Below are 26340 nucleotides of genomic sequence, written 5' to 3'. Positions count from 1 at the left end.
ACACAAAAGAGACATGTTTACATATGACAGTATCAGCATTCACAAGAAATGCTTTACTATATAACAAACCAAGAAACTAGGCATATGTAGCTTATTTTTTATTGCATAATAACATTTTAAATGGCAAAAGCTACTTTCTACAAACTCGCCCATTGTTTACTTATTTCATAAATAAATAAATGTAAAATTAGAACTCGTGTAAAAGTGTTCATTAAAGCAGAAAAAAACTTGTAAAAATGTAAAAATTTCTTTAGCAGAGAAAGTTCAAACCTTAAAGACCTGTTGTAACCTAAAGAGATCAGCCTTTGCCACCAGTATAGAACCAGGCCGGCCTAAATACCAGTGTGCACAATCTGACCAGTCTCTTACACTGTTGGTTGCTCAATTGTTGTATTTTGACATTGAAATCCCTTAATCTTTGAATGGACTGCTCCATATTTAAAGCTGGACAGATCCATTACACAAATTCAGCAGGTTAAGGGTTATGATTATAAAACTTACATGTTGTATACTTCACTTGAGTAAAGATCTTTGTTAAGAGTAATCAAATTAGAGCAAGGTATAAGTCTCTCACCATTATGTTAGATTTTGAATAATTTTAAATCCTAGATAGTGCACAGTAAAATGACAATATGCCATACAATAACTTTTCAGAACAAAATTGATTAACAATTTCTAAATGAAAACATTTTTTTTTGCTGAAAATCTGCAATAAGATTTATAAAACAGATCACTATTAATGAAGGCACCTTAATAGTATAATAAAATGTGTCTGCAATAAATTCAAAACAGCTGGTAAACCAAAATCAGCAACTCCCAAAGAAATTATTCATTAGGATGCAATTACCACTTTAAATATTCACCAGGAATACAGTTGCTCTAAGAAAATTTTCAAAAGAATATTAATTTAAATATTGTAACACAGTTCATGATAAAAAAAACAAGTCTAGATATTTTATAGATTGTTTCTACAGGGTCATCTTCTGATGTGTAAAAAAATAGATAAATTAATGTTGAAGCTCTCTTGCCCAGTTTTAATGAGCCTCTAGCTTTGAAATCAATTACAGTCAAATTTGTGTGAAGTCCAGAAGATGTATTTTTTCCTCATTGGGTAATATCTCAATAAATGCTTATTTGCACCTTAAATTCTTTAATGACTCTGTAAAAGATTTACTTTTTATCAGTTTTATTTGTGGGTCTTGCACTAAAACATTTCCTTGATTAGTCGTGCTAGTTTGGAAACCACTTTTGAAGACAAACTTGATGAAGATTGAACAGTATACCTCTTTGTTTTGATGATTTTTAAAAAGTGTTTAACCGTCAATTTAAAAAGAAAAGAGTTATTTGCAGTACAGTACCGTCTATCTAAAAAAAACAGTTATTTGCAGTAGTCACAACATTTCTTGTCATCATCATCATCATGATCATGGTCATGATCATTTGGGTTATTTAAATGATTGCGATTGTGGTGTCCATTTGCCCCTTGTGAATCTATGTCATCATCATCAATGCTGGAGTCTGATTCTGATGAACTTGAGAATTCTATTGGCGGACAATATTTTCTTGCACATATTGCTGGGCATTCGATAGGACATTCTCCCTTAAGATCTAGTGAATTCTGGACGTAGAATTCATCCTTCACATGAGATTTATATGAAACATACTCTCTTAGAGTGTCAGTTAAGTTCAATTTCTTAAGTTTATTATCAGGGTACTTTCCAAGTAACCTGAATATTTTACCGCGGCAGAGCTGGCGTAGAGATCGCACCTTGTCTGATTCTTGCTCCAACCATCGGATAATGTCCGGTCTATGGTAGATAGAAACAGGCCACTGCTTGGTTTTTACCCAACTTTGCTGTAGAAACTGTGGTTGAACTGCAGCCATGAACTTTGCTAACTTCATCAATTTCTCGTCCACGGCCATCATGAAATATGAATGCCCGCGCTTTTTCTTCAGTTCACAACCTTGGTGAATCAATGTCATTGCACATTCCTCACTATGCAGGTTTATAGCCTGAGAGAGGGGCGTTTCCTTCCATTGGTACCTTTTGTCCATTTTGTAACCATACTCTATAAGTAGTTTCACCATCGCAGGATTGTGATGCTCAATCGCCACGGTCATTGCTGTTATACCATTATGACTCTTTGCGTGAATTTTAATCTCATTCTGCAGGAGGTACTCGGCAATGTCATATCTCCTATAGGCTACACAATAATGTAACGCGTTGAATCCCTCTTGTGTCCTGGCCTGTATTTTACATAGAGCATTGACAAGATGTTCCACAATTGCTTTGTTGTTCATCTGTACAGCTCTGCAAAAAAAAGTTAATAATAGAATTAAAAAATAATTAAAATTTAAATTTTGTAATAACTAATTTTGGTAATTGAATATTGGAATGAGATTGAATATATTTGTAAAAGTATGATGAAAATTTCTTAATCCACGAGTAGTATTCCTTCAAAAATTAGTTTTGACTGGTCAGATCTATATTTCTGTCCCAGGGAAAAAGGGGAACTCTTTTTTTTTTTTTTTTTTTTTTCTTCATTTAATTTTGGAAGCAATTATTCATAGCTTAATATGATTATGGATATACAAAAATTAATGTTCATGAAGTTTATCAAAAGATACTTGGGGTTTTTCTCTCTGAATTTTAAAGACGCCTTACATGTTTAATGTTGATATGAATTATTGTTGAAATTGCTGATTTTGGGAAGTTAAAAAGCTATTGTTAGTAAAGCAGCATTATTTTAAAGAAAATTTCTTTTGAGAAGAAGCTTTTAATAGACCTGATACTTTAATAAAGAGATAATGATTGCTAGAATCAAGGGCATACTTTATGAGAGGTGTTTCTGCTCCATTTAGGTTCACACCCATTCTCCTCATGTTAACATCAGCTTTTGCTGATATCAGTAGGTGTGCTGTCTCCTCAGAGTTACTTAGAATGGCACGATACAGTGGACTGGTACCCGACTCTTTATCAATGAAGTTTACATCACATTCTGTTCCTCTAGTATTCAATAATAAATCAGCTATTTCAGCATTACCCTTCCATGCAGCTATCCTGGAAAAAAATAAAACAGTTCCATAAATTTTTTATAATGAAAATATTAATAATTATATAATTTATTCATAATGATAATTATTAAGCCTTAAAAAGTTAATTGATGTGCGTGGACATATGAAAGCCACATAATTATGCTGTGTATTTTTGAAAAAATCTTGATTTTTTTTAGCTTAATATTATAGTTAAGATAAAGAGGATATTGAATCAGTGTAGGTTCAATGGAAAAAGTTGAATAAGTTTAATAGAATTATATTATGCGAACCTCTGGGGAGCACAGTATTATTTTATTGAACAAGTTAAATAAATTTAGTATTGAAACTACACAAATGTAATATGCTATTTATCATATATCCAAATGTTTACAGTATAAATAAGTCACTTTTTTTCATTTTTTCATAGAAGACGCTTAATATTAGCCTTACACAATAATTTAGCGAGTCTTTTATGCTATGTTTGTATAAACTAAATGATGTCACATCAAAATATATGCAACGTAATGTGATAAAGGGGGGATTTTTTTTTATTCATTTACAAAAAAAAAAACGTTTACTTTGAATTTTGTAAAATTTTGACCAGCAATCTTCCTACTTTTCAACTGAAATTTATATGACTGAATGAAGATTGTAAAAAATGTTAAGTTGTGTTTCAAGATTTTTATTATCAGTTTGAAACATCTTACTCAAAATATGTTTCCCAATGCAAGTTCAAAATACAAGAGTAATACAAGTGAACAGGGGGCGTCCGTGGCCGAGTGGTTAAGGTCGTTGACTTCAAACCACTTGCCCCTCACCGCTGTGGGTTCGAATCCCGACAGGGACTTTCGATTCTTTCATGTGAGGAAGCGATCCAACTAGCTTACAGAACGTCGGTGGTTCTACTCTGGTGCCCGTTCGTGCCTGAAACCTGAGGTCTTTCTCCACCAGTAAAGCTGGAATGTCGCGATATGACCTATATTGTGTCGATGTGACGTAAAAACCCAATCAAACAAACAAACACGTGAACACCAGGGCAAGTTTACAATATTTTATTAGTGTCTACTAGTTTCGGTCCAAATATATTTGCCCAAACTGTTGAAATAACTATTTTTTTATTGAAATTTTAAGGTATAGAACATCACCTACCAAATAGGTCTCCGTCCAACTTTATCCTCCTGATTTACATCCAGAATTCTGGCTTTCTTCATTGTCAACAACAGTTTCACAATTTCCGTGTTATTAACCTCACATGCCACGATAAGTGCAGTGGGTGTATTTTTGTCATTTAGATCTCTTGTGTTCATATTCATATTTTTTCCGCGTAAAATGGCTTTTGTTTTCTGAATTGATCCTTCCCGTATTGCCTCAAAGAAAAGCATAGTTTTTGGATCAATTGGGTTCATTACAACAGGTGTAGACTCCTTAGAACTTTTGGCTCCATTCATACTTTTAGCTTTGCTATTCTGTAGTACCATGGTGTCTGCTTTGTTTGTTTCTAGTGGAATCTTGTCACTAGATGAGGAAAGTGACAGCCTTCTTACAGAGGCAACACTATCTCTGCAATAAGAAAAGAAGAAAATAACAGTTTTTTATGTGCATTGAACAAAATTTTATGAAAAGTGTTGGTCAATCCTTTGTTGTTTTGGTGATATTTGAAAAATGAACTTATCACAGTTATATTTATATACTTACATATATTGTATTACGAAACATGTATAATAACTTTACACATAATCAACAGGCACGCACTAAACATTACGGTATTTTCAAAAAATTAAAAAAATAAATGAAGAAAGAAGAATGTGTTTGTTAAACACAAATGCCCCTGGCTCAGATTCTTGTCAGTAACAATTTTTTAAACAGTTAATGTTTACCCATTCACTCAGTTATGAACAGAAAAATGGCCTAACACTTTTTATGCTTAATCATTTTGACTGTTCAAGATACACAGATCATCAAACAAGTTTTTTTCATACTTAAGCTTAATATATTAATTCATAAGTGTCAGATGTATTTAAAGGAAAGAAGTATCAAATTCAATTTAGTGAAATATGAATTGCTGTAAATCTATGCCACAAAAAAGATTTATACATTGTGAATAGTCTTACACAAAAAAATGCTATGTTATATTTTTCATTGGCATTTCATGGTAGGTTTAAATTTATGATGAAAGAATCTCAATAAGTTATTTGGGCAGCCATGTATTCTGACATGATACCAAAATACTTAAAGGGACTCCATTGTGGTTTAATAGCCTAAAAACGTAACATTTGAATTTCTTACATAAATGAGCTGGGGCACTTTAAACAGAAATGTATGCAAAAATAGTTAAGACATATACGTTGAAATAAATTGAAAATCGTATTTTTATGCTTTTCTTAGTCCAATGTAAGTAAAAAGCATTTAAATGCTTTTCATTTTGGGATTATTTTTTTTTACAATTTGAATAATTATTCTGGAAAAAGGAAGTGCGCAAATGATCTGAAATTTTGCGCAAAGATTAGTGGTCTAAGCCTACATCAAATGGTACATTTATCTGGCAAAAAATTTCTGTCCCATCATGTCAAAAAACCTCAGTGGAGTCCCTTTAATAAGCACTTGGTAATTTTTGTTAAGGAAACTGGGCTGAAGTATGTTACATTGACTAGACCTCACTTTATACCTTATAAGATTATATTAAACAGCAAGATGAATGAAAGAATTCTATATGTGAGTATTTTATCTGTGCTTGAGACATTGATAAATCCCTTCCTAAAAAGTACAGGGGGTAATAGCACAGTGAAAAAACTCAGTATTTCACAGTTAAGTGTCCTATTCAACCCTGTTTATCAATGATTGCTTACCTTGTTTAAGTTGATTGAGTACATTTTAAATGGCTAGATTATCTTAATATTATTTCACCCTGATTACTGACTAGTTTTAGACCCCCAGTTACCCACATATCATTCTAAATAGACTTGCTACTCTGATCCTAATGAGTTTACAGTACTCTGAGTTTTATTTGTTTATACATGGTAAATTAAATCTTAATATCAGTGAGAAGTTACATTTTGAATGTCCTTAAGTGTCTGAAATTTATTACCAGTTTAGAACAGGGAGTTCTACTGTTTATTTAAAACTTTTTAGGCCATGTTTCTTTAAAACTCTATCATGATATTGTTATGAACCTGTGTTGAATTTATAACTTAATAGGATCTCAAAATACTGAATACTGAATACTAATCAGCCAATAGAAGGGCATTGTGTAACAAGAGCTGTCAGAAGGACAGCGCGCTCGACTTTTTTAGTGCTTGCCTATAAAACAAAACTTTGACAGTTAAGGGCACACAAGACTTTAACTAGGAATTTCTAAGTACAAATCAAGAAACATTTTCACAGAGTTATCTTCTCTTGCTTACAGATAGGTCTCATGATGGCACATAAGAACTCCAACTTCCAAAGTAATATCTCAAATGGTTAAGTCAACAAGTGGACAAGAATGAAAATCTTAACTGAGTTTCTAAGTCAAAAAGGGCCATAATTCAAATAAAATCCTTAACAGAATTACCTTCTCCTGCCCATGTTTTGGGACCATGATGGTAAACAAGTATTCCAACTTTCAAATTAATATCTCAAACAGTTCAGTCAAAAAGTGGACTGTACTAAAAACTTAACCAAGATTCTAAGTCGATAAAAGGCCTTAATTTTTTAAAACAAATCCTTGACAGAGTTACCTTCTCTTGCGTACAGATGGGGGTAATGATGTGAAATAGCATTAAAAGTTTCAAAGCAATATCTCAAAGGGTTAAGGCAATAAGTGGATTTTACCCATATTCAATGTATTTTCTAAGTCAAAAAGGGGCATAATTCTGTCAAAAACCTTGACAGAGTTATGTCCTCTTGTCTGTTGATGAAGGTCGTGATGGTAAACAAGTATGGTCAGTTTCAAAGCAATACCTCCAATGGTTTTGAAATAAAGTGAGGTGGTACAAAAAACTTAACCAAGCTCAATACACTTTCTAAGTCAAAAAAGGGCCATAATTCTGTCAAAAACCTTGACAGAGTTATGTACTCTTGTCTGTAGATGGAGGTTATGATGGTGAACAAGTATGGTAAGTTTCAAAGCCATACTTGTAATACTTCTGAAATAAAGTGGGGTGGTACGAAAAACTTAACCAAGGTGTGACGCCAACGCTAACGCCGACGCCGACGCCGGGGCGAGTAGGATAGCTCCCCTTTTCATAGAAAAGTCGAGCTAAAAATGGACCTATTACAAGGCTTGCCTGACAGCAATGATCACATGAACCTGTCATTGTAACAGCTAGCATTCTAACAGTTAATCATAGAAGAAGAAGAACTTTTATTTGTACTAAAGCCCTAAGAAAAGCTACTGGCAAAGCATCAATATATTATTATACAAAAATAGAGAAACATGGCAATATGTGACATGGAGTCGAGATTGCATGTGTGTTCATGTGAAATTATTCTTTGGTAAATGGGAAAGTAACTCGTATAAAAAACATCATATATTGAAGTTGAACATTGTTATGACACCACATAGAAGAAGAGGTGGGGTTGTTATAGATTTGCCCTTGTCTGACTGTCCATATGCCCCATACATGTGACATCCCGGCGGGATTTAAAAAAATCCCGATATTTCAACACTGATCCCGATTCCCGATATTACAGCTTGAAATCCCGATATTTAAAAAAAATATCAACATAAGAAAAGATCAAACACAGCACCTGTATCTAAAATGTAAACCGTGCCTCCGGGCATTGATTGTTATCTGTCCATATCCTAAATTATAGCGGATTAAATGTTGAGTCACTAATTGACAGCAAGGTGACGTAATAAACAATTCCTATACCCAAAGTTATTCTCACATGTTTAACTTATTACGTGTCGTGTGTCAATCAATTGACCTCTTCTGTAATTTGGCAGTAGGTATTACACGCTACGTCATCAACACTACCCTGTAAATTTACATGTATGAATTCGGCTCAACCTTTGATTTTCTTTGATTAGTACCGCACTGATAAAGATAAAAGGTGAGCAGAATCATTTAAAGTGGATCATTCAAAAACCTGTTTGAGATGTCTAATTAACCTATTTTTAGTGAGTGGGTATTTTTTTTGTTTAGGAATTACACTATCATCGAGGCAAAAATCTGGATTTAATTAACGGAACGATTCTTGCATTTATTTACTTATGTTACGTTATTTAACTGTCACAGTCTTATGTTCATGAATAGTTGTTGTACGTTTTCAAATAGCTTGTAGACAATTATTGAATGACTGAAAAGACAGATATAATTCTTCAAACTGAAAATAATGAAATGTGAAAATGTGACTGTTTTGAAATTATAAGCCTGTATGACTACACTTATTTATTTATCTATTTATTTATTTTTTGATGAAATAAATTAATATTGATCCACAAAAAAAATCATAAAAAGTATAACCATTTAATGATTTTGAGGGTAAAAAAAACTTTGAACAAAATGTGCCAAACACGCATTGAAATTCAAGTCGATAAAAATCCAGTTTTGAGCCTCAAAATCCAGCTGAAAATCCAGATTTGGCCCATTTCATTTGTCACATGTATGATGCCCTGTGAACACATTTCTAATTTCCTTTGTAATATTTGTGTCTGTTTACAAGTTTAGAGGCAAGTGATGAAAATATTTAATATCTTTTGTATAGAAATTTAACAGATGAATTACCCAGTACCATATTATAAATGAATTTATTTTTTGGTTAAAAAAAGAAAATACCTTGGCAATGAAGACTGGCACAATATTGGAGTAGCAAATATTCCTTAAATTAAGTAATACATTATGCATGCAATTATATAGACATGATATTTTTTAAGAATGAAATGGCATTTTACAATACCCTAACACTGTGCTTGTCTCTTGTAATTTTCAAAACAAAACAGAAACTAACTTGATCATAGCATGCCTATACAAATTTTTTGTCATCAGAAATTTAAGCACAAAAAAACTCAAAAGAACCCATTTTAAATTTACATATTTTGAATGTATTCAGATATCAAATTAGCCCCTGTTTATATTAGAACAAATAAATAGTCGAAGTGATAATCAGCTAATGTACATAGATCATCTCACTTTTCTTCCATTATATCGATAGACTTGTTTACCATTCTTCTCAAATGTTTACCCTTGTTTTGAATTAGTTCATCTAACTGTGAACATAGGGTTCAAAAATCAATACACAAATACTTCCATTGCTTCTGCTATTAGGTAGCTCCTGTGACATTTTAATTTCAATATTTCAAATGTTAAGATATTAAAGTTAAATTATGATATTACATTATAAGTTGGGTTGTTTTTTTTTTGTTAAAAAATTTTTTTTTAGTGTAAACAGATTTTTCCTATGTGGGCTTTGTTGTTAAAGCGAAATATTCTGAATGTATATTATTACACTCTAAACAAAACATCTTTAACGCTTTTATAGTAAATACCTTTAATGTTCTTGTCGAACTTTCAATCTAAACAGAACAAAATGTACCTACTGAATATCAAAAAGTGCAGACCATGATCATATGGCACAGATATGCTGGCTGATCACACAGTATATAAACAAAATCACTGTACCCAGTCTTGCGAGCCTATGTAATTCAATATGTACCCTGTCTTGCAAGAAACAATCACATGTAAACTTCCAATCAATGTACCCTTCTTGCGAGCCTATATATTTTAACTTGTTACTTTCTTGCAAGTACAGGAAGTAGACTGGTGTATATACTGTGTGATCATGGTCTGCACTGATAGCATGGGTAATATTTGTTGCCGTCGGCAGGCTAAATATTTCACGCTTAATATTTCATTGATATCATACGCTGAAAAAACGGTTGTAGATATTAAATAATCCGGCAGTTCCAACAGAAGAAAAGTTGTAGATTTTAAATAATCCAACAGTTCCAACAGAAGAAAAATTGTAGATTTTAAATCATCTGACAGTATTTTAGACTTAATGTTATGACAAAACATTACATTTACAATAATAATGTATAAAGACTGAAGTGCTCTTCTCAACCTAATACAACTTTTGATACCATTTAGATCTCCAGTTCTCAAGTATGTATCAATTACTTTGTACTGAAATAATTCTACTTCAGATGCATTTTGAAATATCAGAAAAATATTCAAGAGGTGTATGCTAAGTACTGTTAGGTATATAAATACACCTGAACAAATCAATTTTGATATCATTTAAAAACAATTGAGGCCTGTTTTAACATATGTTCATAATGTCTTTAATAAAGTTGTTACATGTACTTCATTGCACACTAATATTTTGCTCAAATAACTTTAACGTGTAAACATAAAATTCATGTTTTGAAAACATTTAAGGGAAAAATGTTATGGTTAAAATAGAATTTTTTTAAAAAGCCAAAGCACTTGTAAGTTGCTACAGTGAATTGAGTATTTTTAGAATTTTAAATTAGAAGGTGTTCTATATTTCAGAATGTTAATAGTTCATTATATGCTGTCTGTTTACAGAACATATTTAAATAAGCTAAGAAATTGAATTGTAAAGAAGGAGACCTAGTATTTTGAAGCTAAAAGAATTCATTAGTAAGAGTAAATTGTAATGTAGTATTTAATTTAATACATACTTTCAAATGTTCAAGTTCTATTCCTTCCGTAACTTAAATAGTAAGAAACAAATTATCCGACTTTATTTGCAATAACTTATATATGTAAATCTTTCTATAATATAGAAGTTTCTATTGTACTGTCTTGACAAAATGAACAATGCAATTCCTAAGTTGTCACATTATAAATTCATCTACCAATTACAGAGCAATTAAACCAATTTCTATTTCAATCTGATAAGGAACATTTCACTTTCGTTAAAATGCCCCACACTGAAGATTTAAAGCTCTCTCAATTCAGTATCAGAGTTTCATTTGAATTCTTAATGAACAACTTAAAAGCTTTCCATTTTATTTCTTAATAAAACCATCATGGCTTCTTCACTTACAAAGATATAAAATCTATTTACTAAATGAAATTTTGTCTTCCCTTTTTTTCTCTAAGATAACTATTTACCTAAAAATTTTTACATTGAAATCTTTCAGACAAGCAAATTAACAAGCATGTGAACAAATTTTATATACATGTACATGACCGTATTGAGAGGTAAATGCTCAAAATATTTCTCAATGTTTTGGAAATCAAAAGGGAAATATTACTTCTCGGTCAATAATTTATACATTATTTGAATATTTGTTCCAAATGAAGTCAAAGGTTTGAGTCCCTGTTATGAAAAAAGAATTTTTCTGTATGACATGGTGATTACCACAGCACATTAATTACCACCAACCCCACCCAGCAAGGTGTAAGACAGCCGTGCATGCTTTAAATGATGCCATTCCCACATGCCTTTTTTGAATAATTTGCATACAAAGGATGACATCATTTTTTCCATTATGAATAAAGTTATAAATTCATACACTACTATCAGAAAAAAATGCTGCATGGAAATATTAGTTTTTGTAATTTCTTTTATTCTTGCATAATGCATGGAATCAGGTGGTCAGTCTTTCTTTTCAAGTTAAGGAACAGCTGTTCTTTACTTGGCATGAAACATAGGTGGGGGAAAGCTGTGTCTTTCAGATAGTTTTGTTATAAAGAATAATATTTTAATAAGGGCTTGACATTTTTAATTTTTTAACTGCTGATCAAAGTAAGAAATCAATTTGATTAAAAACATGGCATAGTCAGCACCCAGATATTACGCAGTTTGATATAAAGAATAGTATAAAATAGTTGATAATTCAATTAAAAGGTTTTCTTTAAAGATCCCCAGTATAAGTTGAAACAATATTTATTCTCGGCATAGTTACCTTTATTGACAATGTAAACAAAACATGCTTTTACTATAGAATTTATTTACAGATTAAATATTGTCCTGACCCTAGTCAATACATGAAAATTGATCAAAAAGATTATATTCTAACAAGTGTTGATATATGACATATTCTTAATGATTTGTCTGTAATTGTGCAATACTGTACATGTTTGGCATTGTTGAATACATTTGCTCTAAAGTGGTAATTTCAACATTTGACTAACTACAATAATATTTATTAATCTTTTCTTAAAATGTTTTCTGGTAAAAGCTCTTTTTCTTTAAACAGTGAAAATACCAGAAGGGACAGAAACTTTTATCAGGCATCCTTTTTACTCCCATTAGATATAATAATTTGTGATTGTTATAGCAAATTGACTAACTCCTACAACTCAGTAGTTAGGTTTTTTTTTTAGTATTACTCTTTTATTAATGTTTCAGCCACAGCCTTCATCAGAATTATTATACTAGGTAGTGACATAACGTCTGGAAGTAAAAATGAGTGTACCGGTAAAGTCTTTTTTGATTAATAAGTTATATTAACTGAACTAATAATTTTGCTTGTACCAATTAGATTATTGTTTTGTCTAAAAGATGAAATAATTTTACCCCCCCCCCCCCCCCCCAAAAAAAATATGAAAATATGAATATGAAAATAAATTCGGCATGTTTATATTTTTACTCATTAATTTTAATTAACTATACATTTACATGTATATTATCCAAATTGCATAATTCTTGGGCAGTTTACTGTAGTTTATTTTCATATTTCAAAATGTACAAAATCTGATGATTTAAACACTGAAGTGAAATATAGATGACTACATGTATAAGATTTATAATTGGTCCCACATCAAGGCAATATAACATACATTGCAAGAATTATAGAATCTATTTCATGAAGTTTTTCTAGATAAAAAAGACCGACAAAACAAATATCTGTGTAAAAAAACTTTAGAAACTTTAGAAAAAACAACTAGTTGTTGAAAAATTAAATTTATACACACTGTAGTTTAGTTTACTTGTACTTAGGCTTTCGGCCCATATACAACATTTTTACAATATAATACAGACAACTTAAAAACAATATTTTTGAAATAAATTAAAAACAAGAACTGAAAATTAAAAAAATAAAATTAAAATTCACTTACACTGATGCTTTTATGCCACTTTCCCTGACAATTTTCTTTTTCTTCATTTTTCAATTTTGAATGATTTTTTAACTTTCAATACATGCAATTCAACTTTCTTATAAAATAACTTAATAACTATTGATCTTGAAAAATATGCATTAAGATATTTCACATTTCCTGTATGTATATATGTCCTTTCTTTATCACTGAATGGAGATTTTAAATTGAATCTAATTCAAGTAGCGAGAATTAAAGTCAACGTCTCTACAATCAACCCGTTCATTACTGATAATGAAAATGATACAACACTGAACATACAAGAATAGGCGAAGATAAATGAATTGATCGATTTTAGATCCAAACCGAATTGACATGTCATTCATCAGCGATTATATAAACATGGAAAGCGTATAAAAACAAATTACATTTTAATTCACTTCATCTAAAGGTAAAGTCTACAGTTTAACACTATCTCTAACGCAATTTTAAGTAATTTTAAACTTTTAATGAGAGAGTGAAAGGGCTTTATCACACTTCCTTACAAAATGCGAGTCACAACAAAGTTATGGTGTTGACAGTTTGGTTAGAAACAGCACACTTTTGTTGAAAAAACGCTGATATTTTTACAGGTAATCAATAAATTTAAGCTATAAATGGCTTTAATTCAATTAAGTTTACACATAAATCCTTCCTATTTACAGTTTGACATCAAAGACATGAAATTTTATCTAGTTAACCATCAACTTATTGATGAAATTAAAGTGTTTCATGATATGAGCCGCGCCATGACAAAACCAACATAATGGGTTTGTGACCAGCATGGATCCAGACCAGCCTGTGCATCCGCGCAATCGGATCAGGATCCATGCTGTTCGCTTACAAACTCTATAACAAGTAGAGAAACTGATAGCGAACAGCATGGATCCTGATCAGACTGGGCGGATGCGCAGGCTGGCTCTGTATCCATGCTGGTCGCAAACGCACTATGTTGGTTTTGTCGTGACGCGACTCATATATAGTTTTTCTTCTTCTAAATTTCAACATATTAATTCACACTGGAATTCAACAAAAAGGTTCATAAACATTTTCAATTACTGGTTATGTTAATGAATTAATTTGGCATTTTTTTCATTATCATTCAAATTATGTGACTATTTATAAGTATGGTTAATAGACAATCTCCTATTTGAATGTATTCAAACTCAACATTTTGTGTCTACTTTATTAGTCCCCTACCGGTTTAACCGGAGGGGACTTTAGGTTTACCCTCCGTCCGTCTGTCCGTCTGTCTGTCAGTCCGTCAGTCCGTCCGTCCACAAAACTGGATCCCGCGATAATGCAAAAAGTACTGAAAATATTTTTATGAAACTTGATATATGGATAGATGGCAGTATGGAGATTATGCACGTCTTTTTTTTTTCTTCCTATGTTGAAAATTCTGGTTGTTATGGCAACAAATAGTCTGAAAATATGGCAAATTTAACACATAAACTGGATCCAGTGATAACTCAAAAAGTACTGAAAATATTTTTATGAAACTTGAAATATGGGTAGATGGCAGTCTGGAGATTATGCACATCTTTTTCTTTTCTTCCTATGTTGAAAATTCTGGTTGCTATGGCAACAAATAGCCTGAATTTCAAGATTGCTGATTTAAATTTTTCAGCTTTTTCACTATATGTTCTTTATTTCTTAAGTTTCTGGTCATCAACCACATCATATGTGACAAGGTTTATAACTCTAGCACAAAAAATATCAGTATTACCTCCCTTGAACTTAGATTTTTTAGGGGAAAAAATGTTGTCTTTTTTAAATAACTTCTTTATTTCCTAATGTATCTACTTCAAACTTCATATATATGTTTCTTATTATCACTCGACATTTTTGAGAAGGTTAAATACTCTAGCAAGACTATTTCCAGAATAATGTCCCCCTTGAACTTAGATTTTTTTTCGAGAAACTGGTATTTTCACTCCAACTTCTTCATTCCTTATAGGATTTACTTTAAAATCCCACATCGTAATAATATGACAAGGTTGTATAAACATAATTTCCTTACTAAGCATGGAAACATAACACATTACTGTGATATAGACAAACTTATTTTATTATGTTTTGTGGTTGATATTTTCAAATACAGACTTCATCCTCAAATTCATTATAAATGGCAATACACAGGAGTGTATGACAATTAAAGAACTTTTTGAGGGACCGGTAGGGGACTACTGTATTGCCCGCAATACTATCAAATGCTTGTATGCTTAATACTGTATTTATACATTGTAAAAGTTTAACTCCATTTACCAATGAGACCAGTGCAGACCAAGATCACCCAGCACATGGGTTTGCACTGTTTGCTATACAGACAGTTTTCTTAATGTGAAATTTTCCCTGAAAATGATGAATGGTTTTGTCTAGATTGAAAGATGGACCAGCCAGTTTAAGATATTAAATTAGGGTGATAAAGTTAAAAGAATATGTAACAACTTGTCTAGACCACCAATACAGAGTCATGATGAGCAGGCCAACCAAATATTTACTATTGGCACTTTATGATTTAGATACTTAGAGCTCTTATATGAAAAAAATATAAAATATGTAATTATCAGTGGATGTGGACAGAATCTGCATTCAAAATGTGATGACATATAAAAATTTACAGAACTTTAAATTTAAAAAAAATGCACTTTAGTAAATTTGATGCAATTACTGTTCCATATAGTTTGAGTGTATTTTAAACATCACATCATATTTTATTAAAATACAAACAAATAACCAAGTCAAAAAGATTACCTTATGTCTTGCAAAAAAGAAAACCATCAATCATTATAATTATGTATATTTATAATCCATATAATTTTGCTCATTAAATAATTTTTCTTTTCTATTTTTTTTTTACATGTTTTTCTATGACATTTATCTCGTGACATTTACAAAGACAATAAAAATGTCATACCAATTCTTCCAACAACATATTTCATATTTGATTATTTTTGGATTAAATGGGATAAACGTGGATTAACTCAATATTTTCATTGAGATTACAAGATTAAAGATTAAATAGAAAAAAAATCAGTGAGATTACATCATTCATGACATAGTATGAATACTTTCCCCCCTCTTGAAATTTTAATGTCATTAAACTTTCCTATGTGATTTTGATTTTTTTCATTGGGTTAGGCAAGCCTATTGGGATTGTTTTTGTGACTGTACTTCTATTTGTTTTGTTTTCGTAAATTTTATCATGAGAAAATATTGAAACTGTAAGCCTGTATTGAACAGAATAATGAAGAATCATGTTCTTAATTCTTAAACTTACCAAATTCTTTTGTTAGTTTTACTACCATTAGGGTTTAAAGGTTTTAAAACGGAGGTTAACGACCATTGTCCAGCATGAAACTATTTGTGTCTTAGAATTTTGTTTGATTTAAATGAGACTCTATCATTCCATGTTACATGGTGCAGCTTTGATAATGCTGTAATTTTCTTGTGTGCGAATGAAATTTATATAAAATGTTTGGTCATATACCATATAATACCACGTTAGTTGGATTTTAAGTTAACATTGATTAATTATTTTCAAGTCAAACTATAAATTATATTAATAATAGTGCATTTATTAAATCTTTTACTTGAAAGGACAAAAACATTTTATTTTTTTTCATAAGCAAATGTTTAATTTTTTATTTTTCACTTTGAAAATGTTTGTAGATATGAAATGATTGTCTCAAAAAGTTGATAAATTTGCCAAGAGCAACATCCCCTGATTTAAACAATATATGGCATACTTATACCTATTGAAAATAAATTACAATAGTTAGAGCCCATATATAAAAAGCCCAATTCTTACCTTTCTGCCATTGAAGACATTGTTAAATTTTCTCTCTAAACTTAAAGTAATAGTACCACTTTCATTATTCAAAAACAATCCAATATTTAATCCATTTAAATCACTTGTTTAAAAATCCTTGAAAAAAATAAAACACATGAAGGGTCCTAAAGACAGCCCCAGATAATTGTTGTCCAAAGAAATTTCCGAAAGCCAGTGCTGCATTTTTTAAACATTCACCATGCACTACCACATTGACTAGACTTCTTATGTTTTAACGAAAACTTAAAAAGTAAGCATTCAAATCAAGGTAAAAAGTCAATCAATATTTTAAAACAATGTATGATCATCGATGCAAACGATTTTTGTGAAAGCTATCTGTCACAAGTGGATATTGAGAGTAAAGAAAAATGACAATGTAAGTCGCACCATAAAGTCACACTTAAATGACCATACTTTTGTTGAGTTCATGAGTTGTTAGTTAATATGTACCAGAGATATTGTTTTACAGTCGTTTCAGCAAATTAGAACATTAAACTATCAGGGTAACCTTTACCAGGTCAGTTTGTGCCTTGATTTTATCAAGAATGGCACATCTGTTCTCCAACAACAAAAACTGGTGTCCCTGTATATAGCATTATAGGAAATATGATAAAACTTGTATCAAAAACATCATCAAACATATTTAAACTGGTTGTAAAAAATATAAAACATTTTTACCTTCTAGATTTTAGGCTGTAACAGTTTAATCTTATGTATATGGGATTTAGCTTGGCCAGAGTTTTTAACATGCATAAAAATACAATATATGGTAGCCGGATAAAATAATTACACCATGTTATAGTTTGGCTATTTCTCTTGCAAAAACAAACTTACAAATATGGTAAAGTGTCAGTACATGATTAACATGAGCCACCGCTGAACGTGAAATGCTCGACTTTTTTACTTTTTTCTAAAAGCAAACAAATAAACGGTTTAAACAAATCTTTTAAAGGAAAATTAAAGACAAGAGGGCCATGATGGCCCTGAATTGCTAACCAGAAACAACTGCTTTTCAGTGTTGGAAATTATCCATTGTCATTTTTTTTTAATATTAAATTTGAGCATAGAATATGTTTAAACAATAATTTTAAGAAATGCCATGACCTGGGGCACTTAAGCTTTAGCTTAAATGGGGCCAATCAAATTAATATGAGCAAACTTGATAAAAGACTACCTAAGAATGCTACGAAGTTTGGTGATCATCTATCAATTATTTCAATAGGAAAATTAATGATGTTCAAAGGTTTTTTCTATTTTTAGCTTTAGTGGCCCCTAAAAGGGGCCGATCAAATTAATATGAGCAAACTTGATAAAAGAGTACCTAAGAATGCTACAGACAAAGTTTGGTGATCATCCATCCATTAGTTATATTTCTTTATGTCGTTTTGTCTTCTTATTTCTGTAACGTATGTCATTTTGTCATTTTACATCTGTAATACTATATAAGAAGATTGCACGGGTTTTTCGTGAGGCGGGAATCTTGTATACATGTATTACACATGTTAAGAATGTTATTCATTCGACGGGCGTTACTGAAAGGGTAAAGTTGTTTCATAGTTCGCCTAATTATGTCTGACGAAGAAGCACACAGTGAACACGGAAATATAAGAGGAGAAAGCGAGTTAGACAGAGCTTTAAACAGGCAGAGAAGTATTTTTCTAGATGAGCTAGAGACAAGGTTCAGCAGTTTTTCAGCTAAGCGTTCATCTCCTGATTTAGGCTTCAAATTCAAAAGTGAAGGGAACAAGGTACAATTTGACTTTAATTCAGATAGAATTGAGGGACTTTCACGCATTCGAGATCTTTGCGCGGTCAGCGTTCAAGCTACAAAAAGTACTGTGGACAAAGAAATTGATTCTTTAAAACAGAGAAATAAAATACTCAAAATCGCAGACAAACATGGATGGGACACAGTTCGTGAGTACACTGACAGTCCTCTTGCTGATGATTCTGAAGACGCATCTAATCTACGAGCTGCTATCTCCCGCGCCATGCGGAGCAGACGATATCAGCCCTATCAGCGTTCCAGCACTGCCTCCGCCGCACCTCAACAAAAGACACAGGGTCTTTTTCGTAGGTTTCAGGGAGACAATGAAACAAATATGTCATCAAGGTTTGGACCAGGCCAGCCTCTACCAGCGAGATTCGGTGTCGGCCCATGTTTCGCATGCCATCTGTACGGACACTTCGCCAAACAGTGCCCTTACGTTCAGAGAAACACAGTCAAGCCGGCTACACAAGAAGACCAAAGAAACCCCACAGTTACAGACATCCCAATCAACGACAACGGCAGCGGCAATTAAACAAGTTGAGTACGATTTTTATATAAAAGGTGACAATAAATCAGAAATCTTTCAATCTGAGAATAGTAAATGTAACGTTTTTGTCAGAAATAGTCTTATTAAATGTATAGATTTTTGGCGAAATGTGTTAAAAGTCAATTCTTTTATCGATAATGTTATAGTCCAAGGATATAAAATTCCCTTTGATTCAGAACCTTGTAGCATATTTTTGAAAAACAATCACTCATCTTTTAAACATTCATCCTTTGTTTTAAAATCTATCAAAGAATTACTAGATTTAGGATGTATAAGGGAGATTTCGGAGAAACCATTTTGTACAAATCCTTTGACTGTATCCGTCAATTCTTCCGGAAAAGAACGTTTAATTCTTGATTTGAGGCACGTTAATAAGTTCATTCACAAATTTAAAGTAAAATTTGAAGATTTTAACGAAGCTTTAGAATTTTGTCAGACAGGAAATTTTATGTTTAAATTTTGATTTGCGTAGCGGTTATTATCACGTGAATATTCACGAAGATTTTCAAAAAATTTTTGGGGTTTAGCTGGGAAGTAGATGGAAAACAAAAGTTTTTTGTATACACTGTTATGGCTTTTGGTCTGTCCAGCGCGCCATACATTTTTACCAAACTTTTACGACCACTTGTAAAATATTGGAGGTCTTTAGGCATACAAATTATAGTTTATTTGGATGATGGGTGGGGTACTGACAGTCCATCTACATGCGCACAAACTAGCCTTAAAGTTAGGGGTGATTTGATTAAGGCTGGTTTTATTATTAACGAAGAAAAAAGTATTTGGGTGCCTTGTCCTGTTTTAGAATGGTTGGGATTTCTTTGGAACCTCGAGGAAGGTTACATTGAAACTCCTATGCGTAAAAGACAAAAGTTAGTTAATTTGCTCAGTCAAGCGTTGTCGGGTAACTATATTTTTACACCTAGGAGTTTAGCTAAAATTGTGGGTAAAGTCGTTTCCATGACTTTTAGTCTAGGAAACATTTGCAATATTATGACTAGACATTGTCAATGTCTAATAGCTAGTTCATTAGGCTGGGACAGTTCTATTCAATTAAATTCGAACACCTTATATATGAGCTTCAATTTTGGTTCGATAATCTTAATTCACATCCCGCCAGGTCCTTGAGGCCTTTTAATCGCACTCCGGAACACATTTTATTTGTGGACGCTAGCAGTGTAGCTAGCGCTGGGGTTATGTTGAGTTCAGAGAAAATAATCGCTCACTGTATGTTTACTGAAAAAGAGTTTCTCACTAGCTCCACTTATAGGGAACTCCGGTCACTAGACCACGCAATTGAGTCTTTTTCCAATTTTTTGCACGGAAAATTCGTGAAAGTTTACACAGACAATCAAAATATTGTCAGAATTGTAAATAAAGGGAGTACTAAACCTCCTTTACAAAATTTGGCAAGAAAAATTTTCGACAGGCTCATGAAATTTCAGATATTACTTGAGGTTTCTTGGATTCCTAGGGATATGAATTCTTTAGCTGACGCGTATAGCAAAGAAGTTGATTGGGATGATTGGGGTGTCAATCATATTATCTTTTCTTATTTTAACAGCAAGTGGGGCCCTTTTGATATAGATCGTTTTGCTCATCAATCAAATACCAAGTTGCAATGTTTTAATTCTTTTTATTGGTGTCCTGGTACTTCCGGCGTTGACGCCTTCGCTTTTAATTGGGAAGGGGTGAATAACTGGTTGGTGCCCCCAGTTCGTCTCGTAACAAAAGTTTTGAAACATTTGATTACATGTAAAGCACATGGTACCCTTGTAGTACCAAAATGGGAATCTTCGATGTTTTGGCCTTTTATCATTGAGCCTCATAATGGACAGTTTAAATATTTTATCAAGGATTTTGTAGAATACCAGAAACCGACGAATTTTTTCACACCCGGTTCCGTTAAAGACAGTGTTTTCGCCGTTTCTCCTTTTGTTAGCAATGTTTTAGTCCTTAAAGTAGATGCAAGGCAGCTGTAGAGAGATGTTAATTTTATTCTGTTAAGAAGTTGCATGTAACTTGTGGAGATTACTGCATTTCTTTAGCGATGACTGTTTTCGCTATGCGTGTGATTTTTTGTTAAAGCGAAAACTGTATTCGCCAGAGTATGATAAGCGACGATTGTATTCGCTTTGTATTTGAATTATTGTCACGTTTAATCTTAATTTTATAAATTTTGTAGAAGCGATAACTGTTTTCGCTTTATTAACTCGAACGATTCAGAAATTTATCAGAAAGAGCGATAAATGTATTCGCTTTTTGTTTATGATCGACGTATATGTTTATACTAGTTACATGTATATAGCAAAGTGTTTGATAATTCGCATACATTATTCGATGTTGTTAAATTGGAATTATTTTGATATTAGCACATATCAATTAAACAGAACAAAGTTTTTTGCCTGTCTGGTATTAGCTGTAGACAAGTCTGCTTTAAATAAGTGATTTTTTGTTTTTGTTTTATAGTTTGATACAAACAAGATTTTAATTATTTGCTATTTTTCAGAATATTTACTCTTCATCATTGTGGAAGGACATACATGGTTTTGAAACTCATCCTATCTTAGGAACAGCAGCAAAAAGGATACCGGAAATTACAAGAGCTTCAAAGTCCAAGAATACACGTACCAAATATGATTGTTATTTCGAAAAGTTTATTTTATGGTGTAAGCTACACAAGTTTGAATATCTACCCGCCAAGGACACCACAGTCAGCTTATTTCTTAGTGACATCTTAGGTAAAGGAGTAAGTCATTCCGTTATTGACAGTTATTTCTACAGTATTAAATGGAATCATGATTTAATGTTAGTTTCAAACAATCCGTGTGACAGCAAAATTGTGAAATTAATTTATGCAGGTTCCAGAAGTTTGTCTTGTCAACCTGTTGTTAAAAAGTCACCAGTGACGGTTGAAATTCTTAGAAAAATCGTGAAGAAATATGGCGGAGATAGTAATAACTTGAAAAATCTTAGGCTTTGTACTATGTGCATTCTTGGATTTTCAGGATTTTTTAAATATGACGAATTGAGTCATCTTCAAATGAATCATTTATCTTTTCATAATACCCATGTCAGTGTTAAAGTTACAAATAGCAAAACAGATCAGAAAAAACTAGGTTCTGAAGTTATTATCGCAAAATTACAAACAAAGCTCTGTCCGGTATCTTGGCTTTTAAAGTATATTGCTGCTGCCGGGCTCAATTTTCATTCCGAAGAATTTTTATTTACTAAGGTTAGATTTTTGAGGAAAACCAATAGTTACGTCATAGCAGATTCTAGCACTCCACTTTCGTACACTAGAGCTAGAGAAATTTTCAGAGATGCTTTAGATAATATAGGGGAAGACAAGTCTAAGTTTGGGTTACATAGTCTACGAAGTGGAGGCGCTTCCGCTTTGGCTAACAGTTCATCCCCGGTAGAATCGAGAATGTTCAAAAAACATGGTAGATGGAAATCTGATTCCGCATCTGACGGTTATGTTCATTACAATTTAGAAAAACGACTTGAAGTTTCAAAAAAGTTAGGATTGTAACACTTTTAATACTTCTTTGCGCTCGATCAGTAACGCACCGCATTCTGTAAACGTCAAACGTCTTGTTGTTCTTTTACCAACTACTTAATTAAGAAATGCTTTATTTTCGGACGAGCGTAGCGAGGGAGAAAATAATTCTCTAGAAATAGACGTTTAAAGGCATTTCTATTTTTAACTTTAGCGGCCCCTAAAAGGGGCTAATCAAATTATTAAATGCAACCTTGGTGATCATCCATCAATTAGTTCTGTAGTAGATGTCTAAAGGTTTTTCTACTTTTAGCTCTAGGGACCCCTAAAGTGGCCAATCAAATTAATATGAGCAAACTTGATAAAAAGACTATCTACGAATACTACAGACAAAGTTTGGTGATCATCCATCAAATAGTTCTGTAGAAATAGACGTTTAAAGGTATTTCTATTTTTAGCTTTAGCGGCCCCTAAAAGGGGCTAATCAAATTAATATGAGCAAACTTGATAAAAGACTACCCAAGAATGCTACAGACAAAGTTTGGTGATCATCCATCAATTAGTTCTCTAGAAATAGACATTTAAAGTTATTTTCATTTTTAGCTCTAGCGGCCCCTAAAAGGGGTCAATCAAATTAATATGAGCAAATTTGATAAAAGACTACCCAAGAATGTTACAGGCAAAGTTTGGTGGTCATCCTTTAATTAGATCTGTAGTAGAAGATGTTTAAAGGTTTTTTTTCTTTTTTTTAGCTCTGTTGACCCCTTAAAGGGGCCTTTTGAATGACATGCAGCAAATTCAAGTGTGACTGTCACAAGGATGCTACAGACCAAATTTGTAGTCAATCCTGTCCCGCAGTTTCAGAAGAAGAAGACAATTGTTGATGCATGACGACGGATGACAGACGCCGGAGCATCCCCCCTTTGATACCAATAGCTCACCCTGAACCTTTGGTTCTGGTGAGCTGAAAAAAAACGGTTTTTCCTTTTTTTTTAAATTTTTTTAATAGGTCTGTCTAGTCACACTTGTTGTTTTGTCCAAATATGAATCCTTTCCATAAATAAATTAAATGACAAAGTTAAGAAAATCTAACTAAAATTTAATCATTTGATGGTCAAGGACAATTAACTGTTAAGGTCATATCTAACTTATTCCACATGTCTGTATATAATCACAAGTGTTGTTTTGTCCACATATTTTTAAAAATATTGCTTGCAGTAACTGATGTACATGATATTTTGGGGGCATCGTTTATGGTTAAAGCGATTATGTCCTAGAGAAAGCAAAATACATGTTAAAACTGTTGATATTATCAATGTCACAGTTCAGAACTGTTCAATATTTAAGCTGTCTGATAGCTTAGTTAGTAGAGCCATGGTACAGTATTCCGAGGGTCCTGAAGTTTGAGTCCCTGTCGGATGGCACATCTTTCTCACCCTATGACATTTGGCACCCAACAGGGGATTGTGACTGCATATAGCTTAAGAGTTTAATTCACATTCATGTGTAAGAGACTGGATAGCTCAGTTGTAGAGTCTCAGTATGGTATTCTGAGGGGACAGGGTTCAAGTCAATCTTCATACTACATGATCATTGAAAATACATTAGTTACAACCCTTATAACTAGAAAATGCAATGACTGCTTTAATCATTTACTCTGCAATACTATTGATATAAATAAGAGGTTTGAGTTACTGCCCTTGTTCCTAAGTGTAATATTAACATGCTTTTGTTGTATCATTCAAAACCATTGACTTTGAATTTAAAATTCTCAAATACGATTTGGCATTTTTTAATTTTAAAACCATAAGTTAATTCCCTTCAAGGTTGCACACAAAAGGAATCTGTCTTAAAAATTTTAAGGACATTTTAAAGTTAAGCTTAGCCTGTCAATTTTATAACAATGAAAAATTTCAAGACATAGAAAACTAGTAATTCTTTAATAAGATTCCACAGGAGTGTGCTAAATCCTGGATATAACATGTTCTACTGACCTTTTTTTGTAATGTGAACCCTAACTCTTATTAACTGTAAACTAGTAATACACTCCATGACGTAAAACAAACCTCCGATACTTCTCTTAAAACTTTTTTTTTCTTTTTAAATTTGTAATAATGGTAAAATTCAAAGTCAAAGAAGCGTGTAAAATTTGAACAATTGAGGTTATCTTTAAGAGAGATATAATTTGGCTGATAATGTCACTCTAAACCAGGGGGACAGGTTTTGTATGTCATAGTAGCTTTCAAACAAGTGTTAATCTCTTTCTATGGTTTTCTTTGTTCTCTGTGCAGTTAAAAAATGACATAATAAAAATCATTTACTCTCACCTGAAATAGATATCAGTCTGGTACTGCATTTTAAAGAACAAAAGCAATTGATTGTTAAACAATTTCATTACTTATTTCAGTACTTTTATTAATAACCTAGACTATATATTTTAAGAAAATTGATAACAAAAACTCAGATATATTGTATTAAAGCTATTGCATTGATTTACAGAGGGAACTGTCTATCTACCAGTAAATGAAATAATGCTAAAGCAGGCACCTCTAGTGTTGTTTTTTTCACCAGTAAATGTAATTTGACTGTGTCAGTAGGATCTGAAAAAGAAAAGAGATACTTTCAGAAATACAATCGTTAAAATATCTTCTCTCTCTTCCCCCAACCCCTTGATAAAACACATAGTGTTGTCTTTCATATTTTAACTCTCTTCAATATAATATAACCTTACACGTACTGCAGTCTATGCACTAATTAAGATTTTATCACTTATTGCATGTATACATGCGGGATATTTGCCAAATAAAAAACAATACCAAGCTATACCAAGAAGTAACTAAATATCCTGTAATTTGCCACAGCTACTTAACTTTTTGTGCAGCTTGTATTATTACCATTGTCTCTTTTAGATCTTAGAAAGGTAATTAGGAATGCTTGATTAGATTGGCGTCAAAATGCTGTAAAGTCAGGCAAGTGTCATGCAGTTTGCATGAAAGTTCATTCGTACAATCACACTTGCACTGAAAGCTAACATCGAGCGGACACGTTTGCCAGTGACATCACAAGACTTATTGTTGAGCTAATAGCAGCGTTACATTTAACAATATGCTTTGCCTTCCAATGAATCACTGGTGACATGCATGGGGTTCATTTTTAAAATACAAAATAAAATTGTGATGTTAAATTAAAATGAAAAAAATTGTGAAATTCAGCCTGTTTTTTTTATTTTTTTGAAATTACTATGTTTGAGAAATGTCAATTGATACAAGAGAAATGCCTGAATTTTACTGATTTAAGTTTTAAAAAAGTTAGTGACTAAAAAATAATTGACAGCTTGCTATCATAGATGTAAATAAAAGAAATCTACAGTTTATGGTTAGCTATCTATTATTGTTTAAACACAACACCTCTTTGAAATGAAACCATTTACATAATCTAAAAACATGGTTAAAGTAGACAAAAACAGGATAAATCAAATACATGGTTGTTGTTGGGATGGAGGTTTATCCAGTTTGCTGCGAAAGTTAATCTTGGCTCGCTAAAGTTTGCCAAGATAAACTTTCTTGCTCACAGGATAAATCTTCTCCATTCCCAAATCAGAATGTTTTCTCTATGTA

General features: G+C 32.1%; 1 protein-coding gene across 3 annotated transcripts; it reads right to left on the bottom strand.

The window, feature by feature from the left end:
• Positions 1-1370: 1370 nt before the first annotated feature.
• LOC132746433 (receptor-interacting serine/threonine-protein kinase 4-like) lies at positions 1371-17131 on the bottom strand. Of its 3 annotated transcripts, none has more exons than XM_060735569.1 (4): positions 16886-17131; positions 4187-4597; positions 2835-3062; positions 1371-2312 (listed from the first exon to the last, which is right to left on the bottom strand). In XM_060735569.1, the coding sequence occupies exons 1-4, from the start codon at positions 16903-16905 to the stop codon at positions 1379-1381; spliced, it is 1593 nt and encodes a 530-aa protein (XP_060591552.1). In that variant the 5' UTR covers positions 16906-17131; the 3' UTR covers positions 1371-1378. The 3 variants fall into 3 exon arrangements, with proteins under 3 accessions (XP_060591552.1, XP_060591551.1, XP_060591553.1); XM_060735568.1 differs by lacking the exon at positions 16886-17131 and adding an exon at positions 13054-13546; XM_060735570.1 differs by lacking the exon at positions 16886-17131 and adding an exon at positions 10665-10768.
• Between the last annotated feature and the right edge of the window lie 9209 nt (positions 17132-26340).

This window comes from Ruditapes philippinarum, unplaced genomic scaffold (genome assembly GCF_026571515.1).
Source record: "Ruditapes philippinarum isolate M1 unplaced genomic scaffold, ASM2657151v2 ctg623_1_1_1_1, whole genome shotgun sequence".
NCBI lineage: Eukaryota > Metazoa > Mollusca > Bivalvia > Venerida > Veneridae > Ruditapes > Ruditapes philippinarum.
This window is presented reverse-complemented; position numbering and strand designations above follow the sequence as displayed.